Source organism: Bombyx mori, chromosome 10 (assembly GCF_030269925.1).
Source record: "Bombyx mori chromosome 10, ASM3026992v2".
Lineage (NCBI taxonomy): Eukaryota > Metazoa > Arthropoda > Insecta > Lepidoptera > Bombycidae > Bombyx > Bombyx mori.
Genome location: NC_085116.1, coordinates 1,802,190 through 1,824,257, shown reverse-complemented (window position 1 = coordinate 1,824,257; position 22,068 = coordinate 1,802,190). Strand labels below are relative to the sequence as shown.

The following is a 22,068-nucleotide window of genomic DNA, read 5'->3' as shown; positions in this document are numbered from 1 at the left end:
AGTGTTTTGCAAAGTCTTGTTCCTACTATTTTTAAAATATATTATACTAGTTCTATAATCCTATTATTACTACCTATCAAGTCATTATTTTTTCGTCAGCAAAAGATGGCAGTAAAAACCATCTAATTCTTGCTGGAACCTCACAAAACCGGAATGCTAATCTTTAACAAAAGGATTCTGGCCGGGAATTAAGTCAGGATCCGTATGATCGTCACTAACCAGTAGATCAATGAAGCAATATTATTATAATAGCTACTGCTTATTCTATCCTTTCATTTGGGAATGCATGAATTTGCGATAGAAACGTTTTTAAGTTAGTTCACAATACAGCCTCCCACCAGTTTGCGATATTTCCTTAAGGACATAATAAATAAATAAATAATAAATAAATACTTACTAACAGTCACGCCACGTTAACTGGTCGCGTGATAAGTTCGTAAAGAACTTGTGTTACAGGTACCAGATAACGGAAATAAACGTAAGATTTTTATTATACACATACACATATTTAATATACATCCATAACCCTGGAAAAGACATTTATATTTATCATACAAATATCTTCCCTTGGCGGGATTCGAACCCGCGACCCCCTTGTGTAGTGACCATGTCACTTATCACTACACCAGACGGCCGTTACAAATAATGACTTATTGTTGTTCGGATTCTATAACGGGATTCTGTTAGTAAAGTTTCTTGTATTAACAACGAACACTACAAATTGCTGAGCATCAATGATCACATTTATTTTTAAACACTCAATATTCGTTCTTGAAATTTAGTAGCAAATCTTAAATCTAAACCTTAATGATTAAAAACGTATTTTTTTTATTTTATTATCTTTATTTAGCTTAGATGGGTGGACGAGCTCACAGCCTACCTGATGTTAAGTGGGTACTGGAGCCCATAGACATCTACAACGTAAATGCGCCCGCCGCAAGGTGGGTACCTTGAGATATAAGTTGTAAAGTCTCAAGTATATTTAAGCTAAGTCCCATTTTTTGGAGACTCTGCTGCCGAAAAAAAGGTAAAACAGTTAGATATAATATCATGGTTTTGGATTTAAGCGTCCATGACTCATTTTATGTCTCACGTCGTCTGTGAGTCAGAAGCACTGCAGTTTACACAACGATAAGTAAATAAAGAGGTTTTTTTTCTTTCTTAAGAAATTCTTCGTTTACAAGACTTGTCTTTTGTAACCGTAAATAAATATTTCGTGTATTTTAACCGTTACGATTGTAATGATCGTATGAATTATAATAAATACGATATATTGTAAGTACACGACGCTACCAGAATTTATTGAAAAAAATTGTCCTTCAAATAGCCGTAGGAACAAAAAGGCGTGTTTTAGAAATAAAAAAACTAAATTGGACTTTCTGCTCGTACTGATTGTGTTGCCCATGTAACATGTTAAAAGTTATACATTTTTCCTGTTTTGAAGGCCGCCGATCAATAATACGTATTATAAATATCGACAAAATAGTCGATTTACCAGAGACACGTTTCTAATGACATTGACATTTGGACCTAACAACGCGGAATGTCATCGTTTATTTTTCGTACGGACAGTTACGTAATACTATAGTGCTGTGCCACATATTTTAGATAATCATTGATAATTGAATGACAGAATTAATTTTAAAAAAAACTTTGAAAGTGAAAATGTTTATTTCGAAGGCACAGGGAAAACTTTATTTCTAAACTTTTCAATTCGAAAGATTGACAGAGACAGACTCAGTTCTCTTTAATTTCATTATCTATAAAATTATTATGAATGAATGAATGAATGAATTAAATGCGTTTATTTCAGGCAACTTAAGCCCATAAAATGTCACATACAATTACATAACATCTAAATCAAAATATGTACAATAAAATTAAAATTACAATTTATCAGAATGACTAAAAACAAAAACAAACAAAAATGAAACCAAATCAAATGAAACCGAATCCAAATTATTAAAATTAAAATTGTCAACTACTAATATAAAATTAAAATTAATAAAAGAACTAATACAATTATAAGTACCTATTTCCAATAATACTAAAATTATAAATCAAAAACAAAATCGAAAGTCGATCGTGTGGGAATGGCATTCCGAAGAGCCCATCCCGATATCTTAATCAACTCGAGTTGACCAACATAAAGTCGTGCATTACGATTTTACGGACTTTCAAATACTTCGCTTATTGGTCATCTGGCAGCGTGACTCATGGTCCATGTAGAGGTCTTATGTATGTATGAACCCTCATTAGTGCTGCGTTAAAGATTGGTCATAACTGCTTTATCGTGTGACGATTTCGAAAATGTCAAGGTAGATTTTATTGGAAAATAAATTCAGAAATGGCAGAGTGAAACTAGTGATGACCAAAACCAAAAATCAACATTTACAATTACAGTTCTTTGTTGTTTATTTATTGCTTATAGTTCGTATTGCAAAGACAGCTTCAATCAAGAACGACTCTAATGGACATAACAAATAAAGGTTAATTTTTAACGCATGCGCAAGTTTATTAAGTACAAATGTTGATCTTTTGAATATAATTTCTTTGTTTGGACAGGCTTGCGCTCCTCGCTTCGTGTCCTTCGTTTCTGCGAAGCTGAATTTCAGGGATCCGGTTGGTACGTGCTACGTTGCCAAATCTTCAAGGGCTGAAGACGTCACAGAATTTTCACCTTGCAGGACTGGTAAGTACAATAATGAACTATTTAATTTCAAAATAAAAAAGTCAATAAGGTTTTAATATTTAGCTATACATTCGTATTTAGTATGTACGTGCGAAACCTTAATCTAAAGTTCATTAATCCGTGTATAAAATAAACCACACAATTAATTAGATCTTCTTTCCATTTATATTCGATTGGGACCATAATAAGTAAATTAAGTGAGCTTCCAATCAATCCCAAGGATTTGTTCCGCCATCTTAAATATTGATTGCTTATAGATTAGATTACCAAAAAAGAAATTTAAGAAATGTATATCTTAAACGTAAACGCTCAGAAAGTCAGCTAGACATACAATCAAGCATTTATTTATAAGAAAATTATTTAATAAGCCAATGTAAAGTTTACAAGAAGCAAGTTTCGGGCGTTACGCAACAATGGCGTCGGTAAAAGCGCGCGAAAAGCACGCTCACTTCCGCCGGTAATGGGGTTCGCGTCGGCATGATTTACGATACACTTTGCGACGTGAAAATCATATTATAATGTAACACTATGTTGTTAAATTACGTACTGTTACGGATAAACCTTTGAATATTTGGCAGTTTATTGACATTGTGAATGACATGAGCGTCCGTTGAATTTAAAACTGCCAAATCTCTCTATGATTAACTAACTACAATACAGCACGCTGAGATCAGACATTGTCTGAATAATTGTGGTATTAAACACGAGGAGTAATTATATTCGGCAGCTTATTAACAGGATTTAGGACTAAACAAATTGGTTTGTGGTTTAGAACGATTTTAAATCTAATTTACTGTACTAAATTAAAACCCTTTGCCACAAACCTAAACACTTCAATATTTTTGCACTACACTTTACAACTTGTTATATAGTATCAATATATGTAGTATTCGTATATCAACATATATAGTATTAATATATAAATTTATCAACAACAATTATTGAAATCTAGGATGCTAATCTACCTCAATTGTGAATTTTTCAATCAAATTAGAATATCTGGTACATTGTAACTACGAGACACATTGAATATTTATAAATGAAATCACACATTATGCTATTTTATTTGCTGCGCCTCAATAATGTTTTTTAAGGGCATGATAGCATAATATCTTAAATATTTACGCTAATTTCTTTAATCTAATAGACTAAATACTGTATAATATGTTTTAAAAAATATCAATATGCACATGTTCACGCTGGCTGATCTTGGAACCAAATTAATTATATTATTACGTAAAGTATTATAAAATGTAAAGAATATGTATTTTTTGTAGTGTTCGTATCGTTGGATGAGGGTGAGTATACGAACAGGTATCTATGGATGTTTAGCACATGTTTTGTAGTTTCATACCCACTGTCATTTCATTCACATTAATTTCATTGTGATTCGTTCAACATCGATTAGTATAATGGAAGCTTCGGTGATGTGTTAAGCAGCTATTCATTTCAGATTACGAATTAACTGTTAACATCTTGTCTGTATGGTTAGAATATCTAGGTAAATGCTATTGTTATAAACCAGGAGCGATTGAAAAACATTTAAACATTTCAAAACAACAAGAAAACCTTATTTGATTTTGTATATATACACAAAATTTATATTCGTGTTCATTATTTAAAAAATACATATGTTGTAATTCATTTATTATTATTATATTCTTTTATTGTATGTGTTAAATGTAATGTTCCTTTTATTATGTATATTTTAACATGCATGTGTGTATGTAGCAGTGTATCGATGTTGTGTATAGTGTGTATTTATGGATTATTATTATTAAAATACACTTCACTGCATATATATTGTTTCACACACATAAAACTAAATTCGAAGTCAATAAGTGGAAAGAGCAAGGGGCTTATTTGAAGGCAAATACTCGTAAGGTAAACGTTGCTTCAAAGTATTTTGCTCGAGATTTTGTCAGCAACAGTCCTGATGAAACCAGAATAGCCCCTCGAGGCTATTGGCAGATGGTAGACATAAGAGACTTTGATCTTATGGTTGTAGTTGGCAGAAAGCGTTTACATTTCAACAGTCTACATTGTCTATGTATATAACTAGCTTAAGTCCATCTAGGTAATATGACAATATCTACATTATCTACTATCTATTGACATTAAAGTATAGAGAGAAAAAAAAACTATTTTTTTGGTTTACACTGTAATCTCGTAATGTATTTAAAAATAGTTGAGTTTTCGTTTAAAATGTAATAAGATTGGAAAATGGCGATTAGTAAATAACAATAATTTTAAATTGAATTGAAAATTTTAAAATACTATTTTATGTTTACAGCGACTCACGGTCAACGCAAAACTGGTGTTTGTCAGGCTGGTTTTTCTGCCGCTATTTCTAAGGTAAGAATTTTTTCTTATTTTTCTTATTTATTACACTTCAAGTGTACTATAGTACGTAGGCAGACTTAATGCTTGCGAAATTCTCGACCAGTCGGCAAAGGGTGTAATAGAAAACAATGCAGCCGATAAATTGGTTGAATAATAATTAAAGAAAAATACCAAAGCCGTGAATAGCAACTAGTATAAACATTTTATCTAATTGGAGTTCTTTCTAAACCGCTGTTTACTTGTTTGCGGGCTATATCGGTGTTCGGGTCCCGTTGACAGGTACCTTTTATCTAACGGAACATATTTGTAGCACCTAAGAACGACTTCCACAATAAATGATAAAATACGTATAAAAAAGTTGTCGGGTGATGATGATTTTAACTTAATTTGATAGACAAAGAAATATCGTTTCATATTCAGAAAACGATTTTTATATTCTCACCCAGGTTTAAGAGAAATCTGTTTTTTTCTGCAGCTAAAATGAAGTTGTTAATTGTTTTCTTCGAAATCAATAATCGCTCTCATCAGTATTTACAGTATTAAATAAGTTAATTGTGGTTAATGTTGCTAGAAATAAGCCCTTACGTACATTTTATTATTATTATATCCTCATAATAATAATAAAATGAAATGAAATCCGGAAGCCGGCAACGATATTGTTGTTGTTGTTTTTAAATTCGCCAACAAGCAGGCAAAGAGCGTAGCCTATACAGTCTAGTCTGTCGTAGTTATACTTTTTTTATGTTAATAAAAATCCGGTGTATTTCTTTTTATTGCTTTTTGGGGGTTGGACGTCAACTTGATGAATAGCACATTGAGTGAGCGTGAATTTCCGCAGACCTTTTATCTTGAAAAAAAAAAAACAGTCACTGCTATGTTAGCCACAGTTTTATTCCAATGCCTCAATAATCGTGAACAACGTTTATTGACGTTTAATACACAAAACAACACCCAATTTCTATATTATACATCACAATAAACTATTAAAAAAACATTAAAATAAAGCTTCAAGTGACGCTTCACTCGGGTTGCTGCCAAAACTCTCTGATCATATATAATAATAATAGAGTAATGGTAGGCCATTGAGATTTTTACTAATGGAATCATTAATATCTAAAAATATTAAATAATTCATGGTTTTAAGTAATAATTATTATTACAATACATAAATATTGAATTGAACAACAATAAACTAAAAAGTCTGTGAATTATAACCATTAGCTTTTTTTTTTAATTTGTTGTTCAAGTCACAGACAACTCTTTCGTTTGTCAGCATATAGGTTTACTATAAGGCTGTATGGGCTAATTTTCCCTTTGTCTATTAGCGAATATAAAAACTATGGCACTCAGTTTTGGGATGTTATCAAATAAGTAATTTATTTTTTTGTAAAACAATGCCAGGGTGAAAGAAATGTTGATACATAAACTAAACAACATGAAAAAATAAGGCACAGTTTTTCAAGTACAAATAGTTTTGTCATGAAGTTGGCCCACTTTTGGGCATTGTCCTTTCGTAATTGCTGATGGTAGAAGGTAATGTTAGCGCGAGTAGCTACCTGCAACCAGCCTATTTTTATCGCGAAGAAGTCATGCGATTTATGGGCAGCTTTTACAGAAGCCTTTCCCAAAGTGGACGACAACGCCCCCTTGTGGACGCTGCAAGCCTAAAGGGGGGCGGTAAGAGACCCAGAAGAAAATGGGAGCGTTGTGTAGAGGCTTGGGAGGCGATTTGTTATTTCATCTAGAAGAACTCGTAGACACCGACTGAGCTCTTGCTATAGTGATTTTTAAGTAGGTAAAAAAATGGGGGCGCTAAAAAAGAATTTATTCTCAAAGTGGACAGTAGACAAAATAAGTTTGGGAGCCCCTGTTTTACAGTCACTAGCCTCACGAGGCCACGACCCTCAGCATTGAGGATTATCGACGCACGTAGGACCAGGAGGCGGGTGGTGGCATTCACGTTGAAGTCTAGGAGCCCTCGTAACCATTTAACACCAGATTGGTCGCTCAATAAATAAATAAAATAGTATTCAACGACATCGAAAATACTGACTATCTTTAGCAGCTACGCTTAATTTTGAATTCTCACACCCTAGTAAGATGGTTTAAAGCGGGATAAAGCTAAAATTTAATCCTGGGACGCTTTTCTGACACCTGTGCTAAATATGTTGGTAGGCAGTTTATGCAATATTACTGTTGAAATAGTTCGCACCGGTGAGGTTTTTATGAATTTTTTAATTATTATTTTTGGGCAACATTCCAAAATTTTCGTTCGGTAATCGTATTTCAAAAAAGACGAAACATTAAAATAAAGTGAAATCGCTTCATCCGGCTATAATAATGCGCTTACGAATGAAGAGCATTTAATTTGGTTGTAGACGAGAACTGACCTTGTTTTAAACTTTTGCGGTTATCTACATTATAAGCCCTATTATTACTGTGCGGATAGTTGCAAATCCCATGCTCACGGGTAAACTCGCGAAATGGACACATGAAATTTAGAAATTGTGGTAAGAACGCGTCAAATAATAGTTTATAAAACTGACCCTCACATAATACTGGTGGTAGGACTTCTTGTGAGTCTGCGCGGGTGGGTACCACCGCCCTGCCTATTTCAGCCAGTGGGGCAGCCGTTGTAACTATACTGAGACCTTAGAACTTATATCTCAAGGTGGGTGGCGCATTTAAGTTGTAGATGTCTATGGGCTCCAGTAACCACTTAACACCAGGTGGGCTGTAAGCTCGTCCAACCATGTAAGCAATAAAAAAAAAAACATACTCGTACAATTATTTTAAAATAGGAAATATAACAACCGAGTATTGAGACACTGCTTATTTCTCGTTAAATAATTTAAAGATATATCTATCACAGCAATACTTAAATACTTTTCGTTTTTTTTCTGAAACACGTACGACCAAAATAGCAGTGATGTTAAGCGTCGTGATTTCGAGATCGTGGGAAATTAGATATTTTAGCTCGTCTTGTGCTGCGTTTACATTGTGATTCTGATGAGCATTTCATATCAGTTTATATTATAATTAAGTACAACAAAATTATTTCGATTGAAAAAGATCAACGCAATCTATGCAATAGCAAATTGAATAATAAATAATGTACTTAACATTGAAAGCTTTAGTCTTAGATGAAATTTTAATTTACCGATTTTTTCACTATGCTCAAGAAACAGGATACTTTTAAAATTACACGACCAGTTTCATGCTTTTGCAACGCATTACGCAGCTACAATAGTATATGTGTGTAGTGATTCGAAAAGTGCAATTTTGAATATAAAATGCATCTTAAATAAAATAACCTCTGAAATAATGCCGCGTACGCGAAGCAAAATTTTACAAGATTCAAATTTCTAAATTACATGAAACACAGCACGAGATCTATCGCGATGTTATCTGTGGCTACGCGGCTGCACGTGAACCGAATGCGCATGCGCGGTTCCACCTTATGAATTATTGAAAACTTTTATTGTTCCCGCGCAAAAAAAATGACAGCTCAAAATGGTTGCCGTTCCTATTTCGAGAATAGCATCCGCGTATTTATTTATTGCCGTTTTATTATTTGCTTCTTTATTTGGCGCACAATTGAAGCTGGATCGGTTACTATGTTGGTTTACCTTTTATAGTACAGAAACATAATTGATACTGTGGCTATGAATGCGGGAAACTTGTGATTCATAATTTGAGAGTCAATGAGTTTCGCGGTGGCGCTTTGTTTCTCTGTGGTAGGTTCCGAAAATATGGAAATTAATCATTATAAGCACATTGCATACGTTAAGATTTCATTTGAAACTTAGCTCTTCGGTAACAACTGAACTTTTTGCGCTTATTTTATAAGCAAAACATAGTTGGACTATTTTTATCATAGCCTTATACAAACGATTTTATTATCCTTATATCTAATAAATGCGGTAGGTTTATTTGTGTGTCGCAGTGGCTTACAGTCCTCACTAACCTTGCCATGAATAAATAAAAGTAGGTAAATAAATCTTACATTATTAGTATTCACTAAGCATTAACTTCCTGAATAATTATTGCCATCAAACAAACTCCATGTTAATAAAAACTGAGTCAATAAAATAAACTAAAATATTAACTACATGAAAATATATAACCCTATACTTAAAAAAGATACCATAAATCTTCACTAGAAATCATTATGAACAAAATTAAAATCAGTTAAAATTCAACACGCGGCCACACCGAGCAATTAATAACCATTAAATCTACGCGTAAACAATAAAACTGACACGACAACGGCTACCACGAATTCGTTAACTGGCAACACTGCTTAGTAGCTTGAAATTATGATACTTATTATAGCTATGATTATTTCCTTAGAACGTTTGTGTTACTATTTCAAAGAAGATTGGATAAGTCTCGTGCTTGTTAATCTTTGGTCTACACGTATGAAACAGTTTTAAATGCAGAGACACTGGAGCTTGTTGATTCGACAGTTTTTCTTGGTATAACAGTTGATTCCAGGCTGCAGTGGGGTCCTCACATATGCAAGCTAGCGAATAGACTTAGTTCTGCAGCGTTTGCGGTAAAAAAAATACGAACGTATACTGATGAAAATACGGCACGTCTAGTTTATTTCAGTTATTTTCATAGTGTTATGTCCTATGGCATTTTGCTATGGGGCAATGCTGCCGATGTCGAAACGATTTTCATCCTGCAGAAGAGGGCTATTCGTGCTATTTATAATATGCACCCGAGGGAATCCTTGAGGGACAAGTTTAAGGAAATCAAAATTCTAACTTTAGCGTCCCAATACATTTTTGAAAATTTATTGTACGTGCGTAAAAACATTGTAGAATTCCCCAGAGTCTGCGATTTGCATAATGTGAACACTAGGAACAAACATAGGCTTGCGTTGCCGGCGGCTCGAATTAAGAAAATAAGCAACTCTTTCAGGGGGCTGGGTGTACAACTTTTCAACAAGATCCCACAAAACGTTCAACTACTACCTGTTCATAGATTTAAGAAAACTGTCAAGGAACGTTTGTGCAACAAGGCATATTATAAAGTTAAGGATTTTTTACTAGATGGCACTACGTGGGAATGAGGCGCTCGCTCCTGGCCTTTTCATTTTTCATTATTATTATTATTTATTTGAATTGTATTTTTTTGACTTGTTTTTTTGTATACTGTAAATATGTTTTCTTGTTTAAAAAAACAAAATAGTTGAGAAAATACAAAAAAAAAGAAGGCCGCTGAGTTTGTTTCGCCGGTTCTTCTCAGGACTGTGGCTTTTTTTGGAACCGGTGGTAGAGTTAACATTTTCTTTTACATTTTGACATTCAACAAGTGTGTTTTTGATGACATCCAAGTTGAAATAAATGATTTTGAATTTGAATTTGAATTTGAATTTGGTGTAGAATACTCTAGATAATTAACAGAGGCCTTTTATTTTCAATATAGCGTAGTCAATCTCCAAACGAGATTTCTTACGCTGGTATAACCCCGTGTTACCAGCATAGGTAGGAAAAAAAAGAGATTTCAGACAGTTTTCTTAATGTCAATACTATGGCTTATCTGTGAGTGGATCTCGATTAGTAGGTATAACTTAAGCTATTAACAGTTATGACATGAACAACAACAAAAAAGTCGTAGTTTAGTAGCGTTCCAAATTTTACTTAATTTTAGAACAGTCAGTGCAATTTAGACAGTTTATCTGTTACTGGCTGTAACCAGCTACTGTCGCACTTGACGTACTAGTCACTTGAAAATGCATTTATTAATTGTCATGTAATTTAATCGGAGTGCGACTCACAATACTAATAACGCCATCTGTCGTATGGTGTTGTAAGCACGCTTATAAACTAGAATCATTTATTTTGTTTTAATGTAAATGTCGTGATTTTTTTTGTAGATACGCGCCAGATTTCTAAGAATCTTCTCAAAGTAAGAAAACAAAAGGATCGAAATCTATCCGTTTTTGCATGATGCGCGCCTAACGACACTGTTTGGCTTCTTTTTTACTGCACTTTTGTATTCTGAGCACAGTTATCTTGTTCATTCCTACAATAAATACACGAAAATGACATCTGAATCTGTCAGATGTCACAGAGCTAAAGCTGATAACATCGCAGACGAATCTATACAGACTCGTGAGAGGGACCAAGAAATATACGTGATATGAATTTAAAAAAGACAAAAACACTTTTTAATTATTCAAAGTGGGAATGGCAGCCCCTAAATCTGTTGATTACATGCAACACTATAATTTTATAACATAAATAATCTAAAACTACTTTAAAATAATTCCGTACATGATTTCAAGTTAAGTTTGATCATCTTTTTAATACTTAATAGAAGCCGCTTTCGATAAACCCTTTCGAATGAACTGACCTAATAATGCTCTTAATAAATTTGTCCGCGCGTCATCGTGCGTATTGAATACACTAAGGTGCGAACACGTTCCGTAGCCGGCTGCCTTCAATGCGATTTGAATGGCTAATGGCTTGAGACGCCATCCCTGAGTCACTTTCCAAGTGGAACGGAACTTTTACTGTAAACTTTGATATGGACTATCGCAGCATCATAGATGATAACACACAACAACGTAGAATACACGATTTAATTTGATGTTTCTTTTCTCATTTTCTTTTAAATTTAAAGAGCTTCGTATATGTCGCTATTGTTATGATAACAAGAAGTGATTGTTATTATAGTATGTATCTAGAATAACAATGTCTTTGGAACCACCGATATTTTTCATTTATAGAAAACACAAATTTCATTTCTTCATTATTATTTAACATTCTATTGACTTAATATCACATTATATATAAAGTTTAAATTTCAACTAACTGTCCGTATGAAGTTTTCCTTCTTTTTCTGTTACCATACTCGGCAGGATTCCATGTCAAAAGTGACGCGAACATTCCTGTAAGCTTACAAACATGGATCCCGGAACGCGCCCGTAAACGGTGGCCATTTGCAGACAATGGCGTCGAGCGGGAAAAAGAAATCGCGCGTTTTACTTATAACCTTTAAAATTAAATATCGAAAAATACAGTCACGGAATTTCGAAATTTGCTTTGTGGTTTTACAAATTCGAAAACCATTCTTCACAAAATATATTTTTAATAGGTTTTAAATTATATAGTCAATATGATATCCTAGTATGTAGTTAAATGCATATCAGGTTTGATAACTCAACACCAATTAGTAACTAAATGCCTACACTTATTATTATTTCTTATTTGTCCTATTTAAAACAAACTACATAAAAAGTTTTTTATTTGAGACACGTGAGTGTGTTTAAAGATAGTTTCTCATATAGACTTGTTATGATGGATAAAAACAACATCTTGCGATTAACTAAAATACCTAAAACAGACATTTTAGACAGCATATGAGAAACAGCTCACGGCCTGGAAATTTTCATTTGAAAGGTTTATCATATTATATTTACCAGGCTTATCTACGGCACATGCTTTAAAAGCCTCAAACTTACTTCATTTTCTAATAAAACTGGTAATTATATTCAAATTGATAAAGTTATCCAGATTGTCAGTTACTTAGACAGATAAATTAAAGCTAATTTAAGATACACGTGTATTTCTTCGGTGCAATTTTCAATGATCGTTTGCATAATATAGTAGTAGTACGTAGATAACGCATTATCGAATTCGAGTATCGATTCTCTGAAGCGAGCCGCGAACTCGGCTACCATAAATGTTTACAAGACCCGCGAACCTAAATAAAATTATAAAAAAAGATGTGTGGTGTCGTTGGACACCGGATAGGAACGAAGTTCCTTATTATAAAAATATTAATTTTAAGTTCTATTCGAGGTATAAAGAAAATAAAACTGGAGGTTTCGCAACAACTCACGGTCATTCGGTAACGTGCGAACTTATTGTGGTACACTTCATTCACGGTTGTTTGCATAAGAGTTAGTGTATTGCGCAAACGAACGCACTGAGATCGTGGTCAATGAATTAAAAAAATTATGTTATTTTTGTACGTTATTACAAAGTTAAGTCGTACACTGTGTGCATTACTAATAAAAATCTTACGTTACGGACGTTTTTTCCCGGTTACGGTACCCCTCCGCATCGTCCCATAAGGAACTTCGTTCCAAAAGTAATCACAATGCAATTGAAAGTCTGTTGGAGTAATCAGGAAATGCACAAAGTAGTTACACGAAAACTTTATTCATCATTCGCAACGACTCCTCATGCACGTAAAATAAATGTACATTTAATATTCATGAGCAGTCAATATATTATGCAATTATTCACTTTGAACAGCCGCCATTGTTTTTGATATTAATACTACCATTACGATTGTTTAAGTGATGTAACAGCGATAAAATATTAAAGTATTTTGTTTTACCTATTTTACAAATATCCAAGAATTTTCTTGTTCTATTCGCTTAAGGCAAGAGCGATGAATTGAATCTCGTTTTAGGAATGATCGTCTGCATTTTATTAGTCCATTATGAAAAAAAAAAAAACTCCATAATTGCTAACCTATACTATATTATTTTTAATATTATAAAGTTGAAGAGTTTGTTTGAACATGCTAATCTTAGGAACTACTGGTACGATTTGAAAAATTCTTGCAGTGTTAGATAGCCCATTTATTGAGGAAGGCTTATAGGCTATATAACATTACGGCAAGACCAATACAAGTAGAGCACCAATAAAGAATGTTTCAAAATAGGGGTTTAAATAACTCCTTAATTTTCTATAATTCAAAAATATATTCACTTTCTACGTAAATGAAGTGGGGGGTAAAATTTAACATTATGCTAAAGTTACTATTCCACGCGGACGGAGTCGCGGGCAAAAGCTAGTAACGAATAAGCGTGCATGTAAAATGTTTTGCTTTTTTCCCCCCTACCTATGCTGATAGCCTCGAGAGGTTATTTCAGCTTCGCCTTGACGTGTACGTGAGCTCACGGGGCTCAAACAGGGTGTTGCCTGGTACACTGGCCCTAACAAAAGCAGTACTTTGCAGAATCTACCACCGGGTCGGGAACGCAACCCAATGAGAAGATCCGGCGAGAAACTCAGTGGGATGTTTTGCATTGCTTTTTAGGAGTATTACGGGTTGTAAGTCTAAATAAAATCTATTTTTAATACTTATCCTCGCGTTCTTAGTCTTTTTTAACATTTTATTATATACGACTGATAGAATGCGTCTTCGTGGTTAAGAACCGATACTATCGTATCTTGGTCTAACAATGAATATTGTGCCAAGGTCGATGATATTAAAAGTAGGATTGAAGTTAGTTAAAAGACATGTTTTTAGTGATAGATTCAACCTGACTACCACCACTTATTGAGAAATATGACTGAAGCTGAAGTTGGATTGGTATACAGTTGATTTACTAATGCATGATTTCTTCGCAAAACATTATACACATTATACATAATAAACATTACTATTTAACGGGTTCTCACTATGTACGATTTTTTGTTTAAATGAGTTCTCGACATTTCTACATCACGCCGAACCATAAGGTAGGAATTTGCAGGTTAGGAACTAAAAAAATAGCTGAAAATACTGCTACAACCGATCTACGATCGATGGCTACAACAGATTGGTAATTGCGAACAGCCCGGTCACCGTTCTCGTCGAACCCGTCGCTTGTGATGAAGGGCTCGACGAGTAAATTAACTCTCAGACACAGCCCACTGAGTTTCTCGCCGGATCTTCTCAGTGGGTCGCGTTTCCGATCCGGTGGTAGATTCTGCGAAGCACGACTCTTGCTAGGGTTCGTGTTAGCATCGTCGACAGGTTTGAGCCCCGTGAGCTCACCTACTAGTCACGGTTACGCTGGAATAGCCTCTCTAGGCTACCAGCTTAGGTAGGAAAAAAAAAAGCGAACAGTAGCAGTCTAGTAACAGAGCAGACTTCTCATGGACGTTATTTCACCAAGCATCTGTCTAGAGTTTCAGCAGTACAAGTAATACTGAAAACAAACATTCATTATAATGAATTGTGAAATTGACTTCAAGAAAACGCGCGTCGCCGAATTGGGTGTGTATTGTGCGAATGCGCAGTAACACTATATAAGGCAGAGCGCACGCGCATATTTATTCAATGCTTTGCGTAGTTGATTCAATGCTGAATTAAAATTTATATTGACTGTAGGTATAAAAGCCGCTTAAGGATTTTTAAATATAAAATTGCCATTTTATGAATCAGTGGCGAGATGTGTTGTGTAAAATTAAAACTTGAAGCTGCTGTCTCAAGATTGAGTTCGGCTAGTTACAAAATTGTTTTTTTTAAACTATTTTATTTTTCCTTACGTGACTATTTCTAATAGTCAAAGCCTACCGTGTTAAGCAATTTCGTTCAAAAATCTATACTAATATATAAATATACAGTGGTTTTTACGGATGTTCCGTTATAACTACTGAACTATGCATCCGATTGACTTGAAACTTGGTATCCATGTAGAAAATACATGTACTTAATGAATAGGCTAATATTTATATGAGTGTTGGGCTCTTTAATAATAATGACAATAACTAATAATGTTAATTTTAAATGCCCAGCGAAGCGCGCGATTACGGCTTGTAATTTATAAAGATGTGCACCATTTCGGTATGACTGTGGAGGCTTTATGCTACATAAACCCCTAAAGATTAAGGCGTACGATGAGAGCTGTCGATACCAGTATCAAGTTTTTGCCGATTTGGCGATACAAACGTTGGAATAAGTTACGTTACGCCAATACTTTATGCTTTTTGCTCATCAAACCGCAAAAATGCAAAACATAAATGCGAATTCCCATCATCAATCGCTGCCTCAAAGCATCAAATTGAAATCAATTTAAAAACATATGTTAACATTCTTTTTTTTTGGTACTTTTTGTCCGTGTCAAGTGTAACTCGAACTAACCGTATCTCGTTCACACGACACGCCGTGATGTCTGGTTTTTGTCCGTAATGGACGGGGCTCAAGAGATGCGTGATAGCGTTTGGCTACATTTATTGTTTTACCAAAATTTGAAATACAGTTACAAAAGCGACGATGACGTGATAACTTTATCGTAGTCATTATTGTGGAAGATTAATTAAGGGTCGGTCGATTAATTTGGTTGAAGTATGCGAAAAATGTTCCCATAATCACGACGATAACAATGTACAATAAGTACATTGAGGGAAATCAGCAAACTTTCCAATTCCAACACAAATTATCTGCGGTTTTTCTCAGGTTAATAAAATTGAGATTAAAATGGTTCCGGATCATTACTATACATCGTTCATTGCAAAATATAGTTACAGAAAAACTTAAACACTAGCTTGACCCGATTCACCAGGCCGGGACAACACAGGTTTTTCGATAGGACTAGCACTATTTAGTTGAATTTTATATTAATCAAAGATAAGTAGGTATGTAACTAATAGGTATCTTAAATAAATCGTCTAGGCGCAGAATGTCTAGCGGTCGTAGAACTTCCAACGCACTATTTGAGAAATAGAATATAGTACCAACAAAAATAAAATATTAACCAAATGTTGGTATTGTGAAAACTCCGATTTGTCTCTATTCTACCCTTAGTCCCTATTCCCCTCAATTGACGGTAGGTAGGTACTTAATTTTACTGGTGCTAGAACGTAAGCTCGTATGAATAAAAACACTCTGTTTCAACCGTCTCAACTGACAACTGTTATATAATGAAGACCTCATGTTTCAAGGGTTTTATGTCGTGAGGTCTGTGGATTTATAATTTGCTGGCCCACGACCCCGTTTACCTATTTATGCAATACCTAAATAAACGAAAATCTATAAAAAAAACAATCATAATAACATTAATAAGAGTGGCGCAGCCACCCTATTGAGGTATCTACTTATATATTTAGAAATATATTATATATATGTCAATCAGGTTTGCCAGTTCATTTTACATGTAAAGAAATAAAAACTGTGATAAACGGTATGAAAAGAGGCAAGTCTCCTGGTAATGATGGACTCAGCATCGAGCATCTCCAGAATTCTGGTGTTCACCTGCCGAGAGTTTTGACTATGTTGTTCAATTTGTTTGTAGGGCATTCTCACTTACCAAGGGAGATGTTGGACACAATAGTTGTACCTATTGTAAAAAACAGGACAGGAGACATAGCGGACAAGGGAAATTATAGACCAATTTCACTGGCAACCGTCATAGCCAAGGTGTTTGACAGCGTGCTTGACTCACATCTCAGTGGATACACTAAACTGCATGATACACAGTTTGGATTTTGTGCTGGGCTATCTACTGAGAGTGCCATTTTTGCACTGAAGCATGCTGTCAAATACTACACTGATAGGAAAACACCAGTGTATGCCTGTTTCCTGGACCTATCAAAAGCCTTTGACCTTGTTTCCTATAATATCTTGTGGGAAAAGCTACTGGGAGAGGGTGTACCTCCTTCATTAGTAAATATATTATCTTTATGGTATGAGAAGCAGAGGAACTTTGTACGGTGGTCCAATGTACTGTCGGACTCTTACAAACTAGAATGTGGTGTAAGGCAGGGTGGTTTGACCTCCCCGAGGCTCTTTAATATCTATGTAAATAAGCTACTTGAGGAGCTCAGTAGCATACATGTTGGTTGTCATATAGATGATTTGTGTCTTAATAACATTAGCTATGCGGATGACATGGTGCTGCTGAGCCCATCAATATGTGGGTTAAAAAAGTTGCTTTCCATATGTGAATCCTATGCTGAGGATCATGGCTTAAAGTATAACCCTAGTAAAAGTGAGCTGTTGGTGTTCAGAGGTGTAAACAAAAGTCCACCTCATGTCCCGCCTCTAATGCTCGGTGGCTTACCTGTACAAAGAGTAACACAGTTCAAATATCTAGGGCATATTGTAACTGAGGAGTTAAAAGATGATATGGACATGGAAAGGGAACGCAGGGCATTGGCTGTCAGAGGGAATATAGTGGCACAAAGATTTGCAGGCTGTTCAGTGCCGGTCAAAATTACCCTCTTCAAGGCTTACTGCCAAACCTTTTACACAAGCGGTCTTTGGGCTACTCACACACAAAAAACGGATAATGCCCTGCGCATACAATATAATAATGCCTTCAGGGCGTTGTTGAGGCTTCCACCTTATTGTAGTGCATCAGGCATGTTCGCCGATGCGCACACGGATGACTACTTCGCGATAATGCGCAAAAAGGTGGCATCCATTATGCGTAGAGTAGGAGGAAGCACCAACAACGTCTTGAGGGTACTAGCTGAAAGACTGGATGGCCCGACCCTGGGTAGGTTCATCAAGTTGCATGTTCTACATGCTGCTTGATGGGGCTGCCAGGGACGGAGTTGATTGATTTATTTAAATACTAACATAGTTCGTAAGTTATTTGTAATACTAACACAATATGAGACTTTTGTCTTGAAATAAAAGTTTTTATTTTATTTATTTTTATATTTATTAAATTCGCAATCTAAAGTGCAACACGTATCCCATTATTGACGTCTTGACGCGTTGAGTGATTTTAATTGTGCTATATTGTTTAGAACTACCGATGAGACAACACAATGTGACGACTGCAAAATCATGTCTTTGTTAATTTTTTAATTTAGCCCGGGAATCAAAATTAAAACTAACCTCTCTTAATTTCGGGGAACGATGATTATTCGTGATTGATTTGTTGCGTTCGGCTGTCTTTTTTTTTTCTTCCTATGTTGATAGCCTTGAGCGGCTATTTCAGCTTCGCCCTAACGTGTGTAGGTGAGCTCACGGGGCTCAAACCGGAGTGTTGCCAACACTGACCCTAGCAAGACCAGTGCTTCGCAGAATCTACCACCGGATTGGAAACGCGACCCACTGAGAAGATCCGGCGAGAAACTCAGTGGGCTGTGTCTATGGGTTAATTCGCTCGTCGAGCCCTTCGTCGCAAGCTACGGGTTCGACGAGGACGGTGACCGGTGCTTGTGGTAGAATGAATTTCTTCGATGAGATAGGACAATGAAACCGCTATATTTCATGACCGGTACCAAACCGTATAACTCGTATTCGCTGTCAGAGCTCGAGTGCTTGCTGACAAATTATTAAACAGAAGTCAAAATATATACCATTACTTTTTGTAACCAATCACAGCGCATAGGTGTTCTCAAACAAGATTTTTATTACTGCATCGATGGCGATTTTCTCCGATGAAATATTCGCGAAAATTAAATTAAAAATCAATTTCATAGTCCAACAAAATTTAATTATAAAATAGAGAAAAAACTAATAACTAATATGAGTATAAATTAGCTTTGTTTAAATAGAGCCAGTTTTTTACTACTTTACAAATAATTAAATTAGGTATTATCTTTTCATTAAATGACCATGTGACATAAAATCGCGTAAGGCATTTACTTAAAGCTGCCTAAGCGCTCGAATTCATTTCATTTTTGCGTAATGTTTGGCTTTATTATTAACATGTTGGCAGCGGTTGTTCTGCTTTGATAGAATATCCTAGAAACCTACAATTATCTATTGTCTACACTGACAGCTGAAGTTACGGCCTCCGCGCGACAGATAAGCAAGGATGATACGCCTGGATTAGAACTCGTTTGGTATTTAAGGTCTATCCAAAATTGAGAGTCATTTTGTAGGGCAACACCATTCATATTTTAGTGAATTCCCCGTAGAACACGAGTATGACGAAGCACTGCTCTTGCTAGGGCCTATGTTCGCAATTCTTTTAGATTGAGCCCGTGAGCTCAGCGACACGTCCGTGTGAAATTGGAATATCCCGTTAGGCTACCAACGATTAGGTAGGGAAAAGGGTGAATGCATTGACCGCAGACTTGAACTTTTACTGTCAATAATAATAAAAAATTAAGACAAATCCTAAGTCTCACACATAATTAACCTTCGTTTTAATGAAGCCCACTCAAAACCTTACTTCTTTATCTATTCTCATACACAGTTAGGGTACAAGCATCTCCACCGCATTATCATAAGTGGCACAATAAAACTGTATGGGCCGGGGATCGTAAAACACGCAATGGGCAAGTGGATTTTGACACCACGTTACCCTTCGTTTTATTGTCTTTGATGATGCGACGGTAATCTGAGACGGTGCTTTCGTATTCAAATAGATTTTTTTATTGGCCCAGTGCGGCAGATGAGGTCGGATACCATCTGGTGTAAAATGGTTACTCGAGCTCACGAGTTGTGATGTGAGGCCGCTATCTCCATGGCTTTGTGAAAATAAAGTTGAAAGCCGAGCGTAAAGATAATTTCTTCACTAAGCTTGTTAAACGTATTGTAAATTCTTCTGAATAAATTTGCTTTTTTGGGGGTTTGTTGATTGATTATTAGAATAGGTTTTCACTAGACTATCTGGGCGTGGAACTACGGGAAGCAGCTACTCTTGAGTTGTTAGGTCTCCCTTGGAGGCGCTCGGTAGCTGTTAGCAAATCACGCCCCTTCTTTCTGAGCCCTTGTTCACCCACCTGTCCTTGTGAAATTGAAAAGGTCTCCGGGCCACCAGTACACCCTCAATCATAACTATGGGGGTGCACAGCAGAATTCTTTAAAATAGACTTTCATCTCGTTTTTTCTATCACCTGCTCTTAGACATTGCCAAAGGAAACCTATGGCCTTCAGTCGCTTCCAATCAGGTTATGATTTCTATGGTCTCCGGTAACCGCTGAAGGACCTGAGGTAGCCTGACTTTGCATGCGATTTCAAGACAGTCCAACATTATGAAACTTAACTTATTGTCAAAAACAATTGTTACAGGATAGCCAACGTTTGTTCATTGGCGCACCGGGCAGCTTCTATTGGCAAGGTAAACAATACAAATATTTATTTAATACACACTTCGTGGTACTTACGTAGCTTCAAATCAGCTGAAAGCACAATGATACGTGTCCAGTTCAAAACTGCAGCATTCTGATGAAAAAACCGTACATTTAAGATGGTGCTTGCAAATTTGTGTATTCAAATTTGTTTATAGCCGTCCAAAGTTGTTTCTATTGTCAGTCATATTATACGGCACTTATAGTGCTCTCTGAGACAAGAGTTTGTCAGCCTGGATCCGCTATTAATAACCTGTTAAAAGTATTCAACTTGTTTATACCAGGAAAGTTGGAAACAGGCTATTATTAAATTTTCTTCAAAAGCGTATCTATTGTCGTCGATTACGAAAAATGAAACTTTACCAATGATTCACAGGACGAACGTTTTCAATTGAACCAAACGAAAGATTCCACTACTATATGCCGAAAATACCGGACGAAGGTAAAAATACAAAGTGAAGTTAACGCAAAAACTGACATTTAACCTCCCTAACAAAAGAAATAACACGAGAGGCTTACGAGCGCCTAATACCTTCAGTCATTTCTCATAACTATAACTCATCATAAATATGCAAAGAATTAGGTTGAAAATCGCGAATGCTTTCAAAATTTTACTAGTTATTGTAATAAAAGGAACAATAACAAAATTCTGCAATTCGTATTATTCTCCATATTGCTACTTTTTCATTATTCAAACGACTGCCATTCTCAAGACATTCAATAATCAATAATTAAAGTTATTGAGTAAAGTAGAACCTTTTTATGAATAAATATTTACCCCTAAACTATGTGCTTTAACATTTTTATATTGTTCGTAAAATCCTTTGATCCATGCTAACTTCAGTCTATTTAGATCATAGACAGCAATGAGTACGTCCCACATGGATACTATCCCAAATTACTGTATTAATCGTAAACCTTTAAATATGTAAATAGATTTTACCAAACCCAATATTGTAACATGAACTAAAACAACAAATTGCTTCCATCGTTGTATAATGTTCCTTCGTGCTTAAGTTTAAAGAATAACTAATGAAATGTTAAAACTTAAACTTAAACAAAACATTGGCTTTATATAAATCACCCGTAACAACGGAGTTGGCGGTTTTAACAACTTATTTAAGATCTTGAAGATGATTTAAAACTGATGTCGAACATCAAGAATATTGCTGGATCTTGCTTTATCATTGAAAAATGCTGTAACCTTTTCACGGGGAATGTTAACCTGAGAAATTTCATCTGAGTTCAACATCCGTGAAT

General features: G+C 35.3%; 1 protein-coding gene across 4 annotated transcripts in view; it reads left to right on the top strand.

The window, feature by feature from the left end:
* Positions 1-22,068, top strand: part of LOC101746917 (integrin alpha-PS2) — a 130,355-nt gene that overhangs the window by 91,864 nt on the left and 16,423 nt on the right. The window contains exons 4-8 of one of the 4 annotated variants that reach the window (XM_038013482.2): positions 2,566-2,692; positions 3,970-3,990; positions 4,986-5,047; positions 20,750-20,798; positions 21,185-21,250. In XM_038013482.2, coding sequence (XP_037869410.1) covers positions 2,566-2,692; positions 3,970-3,990; positions 4,986-5,047; positions 20,750-20,798; positions 21,185-21,250 — 325 coding nt within the window. The remainder of the gene's footprint in view (positions 1-2,565; positions 2,693-3,969; positions 3,991-4,985; positions 5,048-20,749; positions 20,799-21,184; positions 21,251-22,068) is intronic. The other 3 variants (XM_038013483.2, XM_038013484.2, XM_038013485.2) reach the window with 3 other exon arrangements.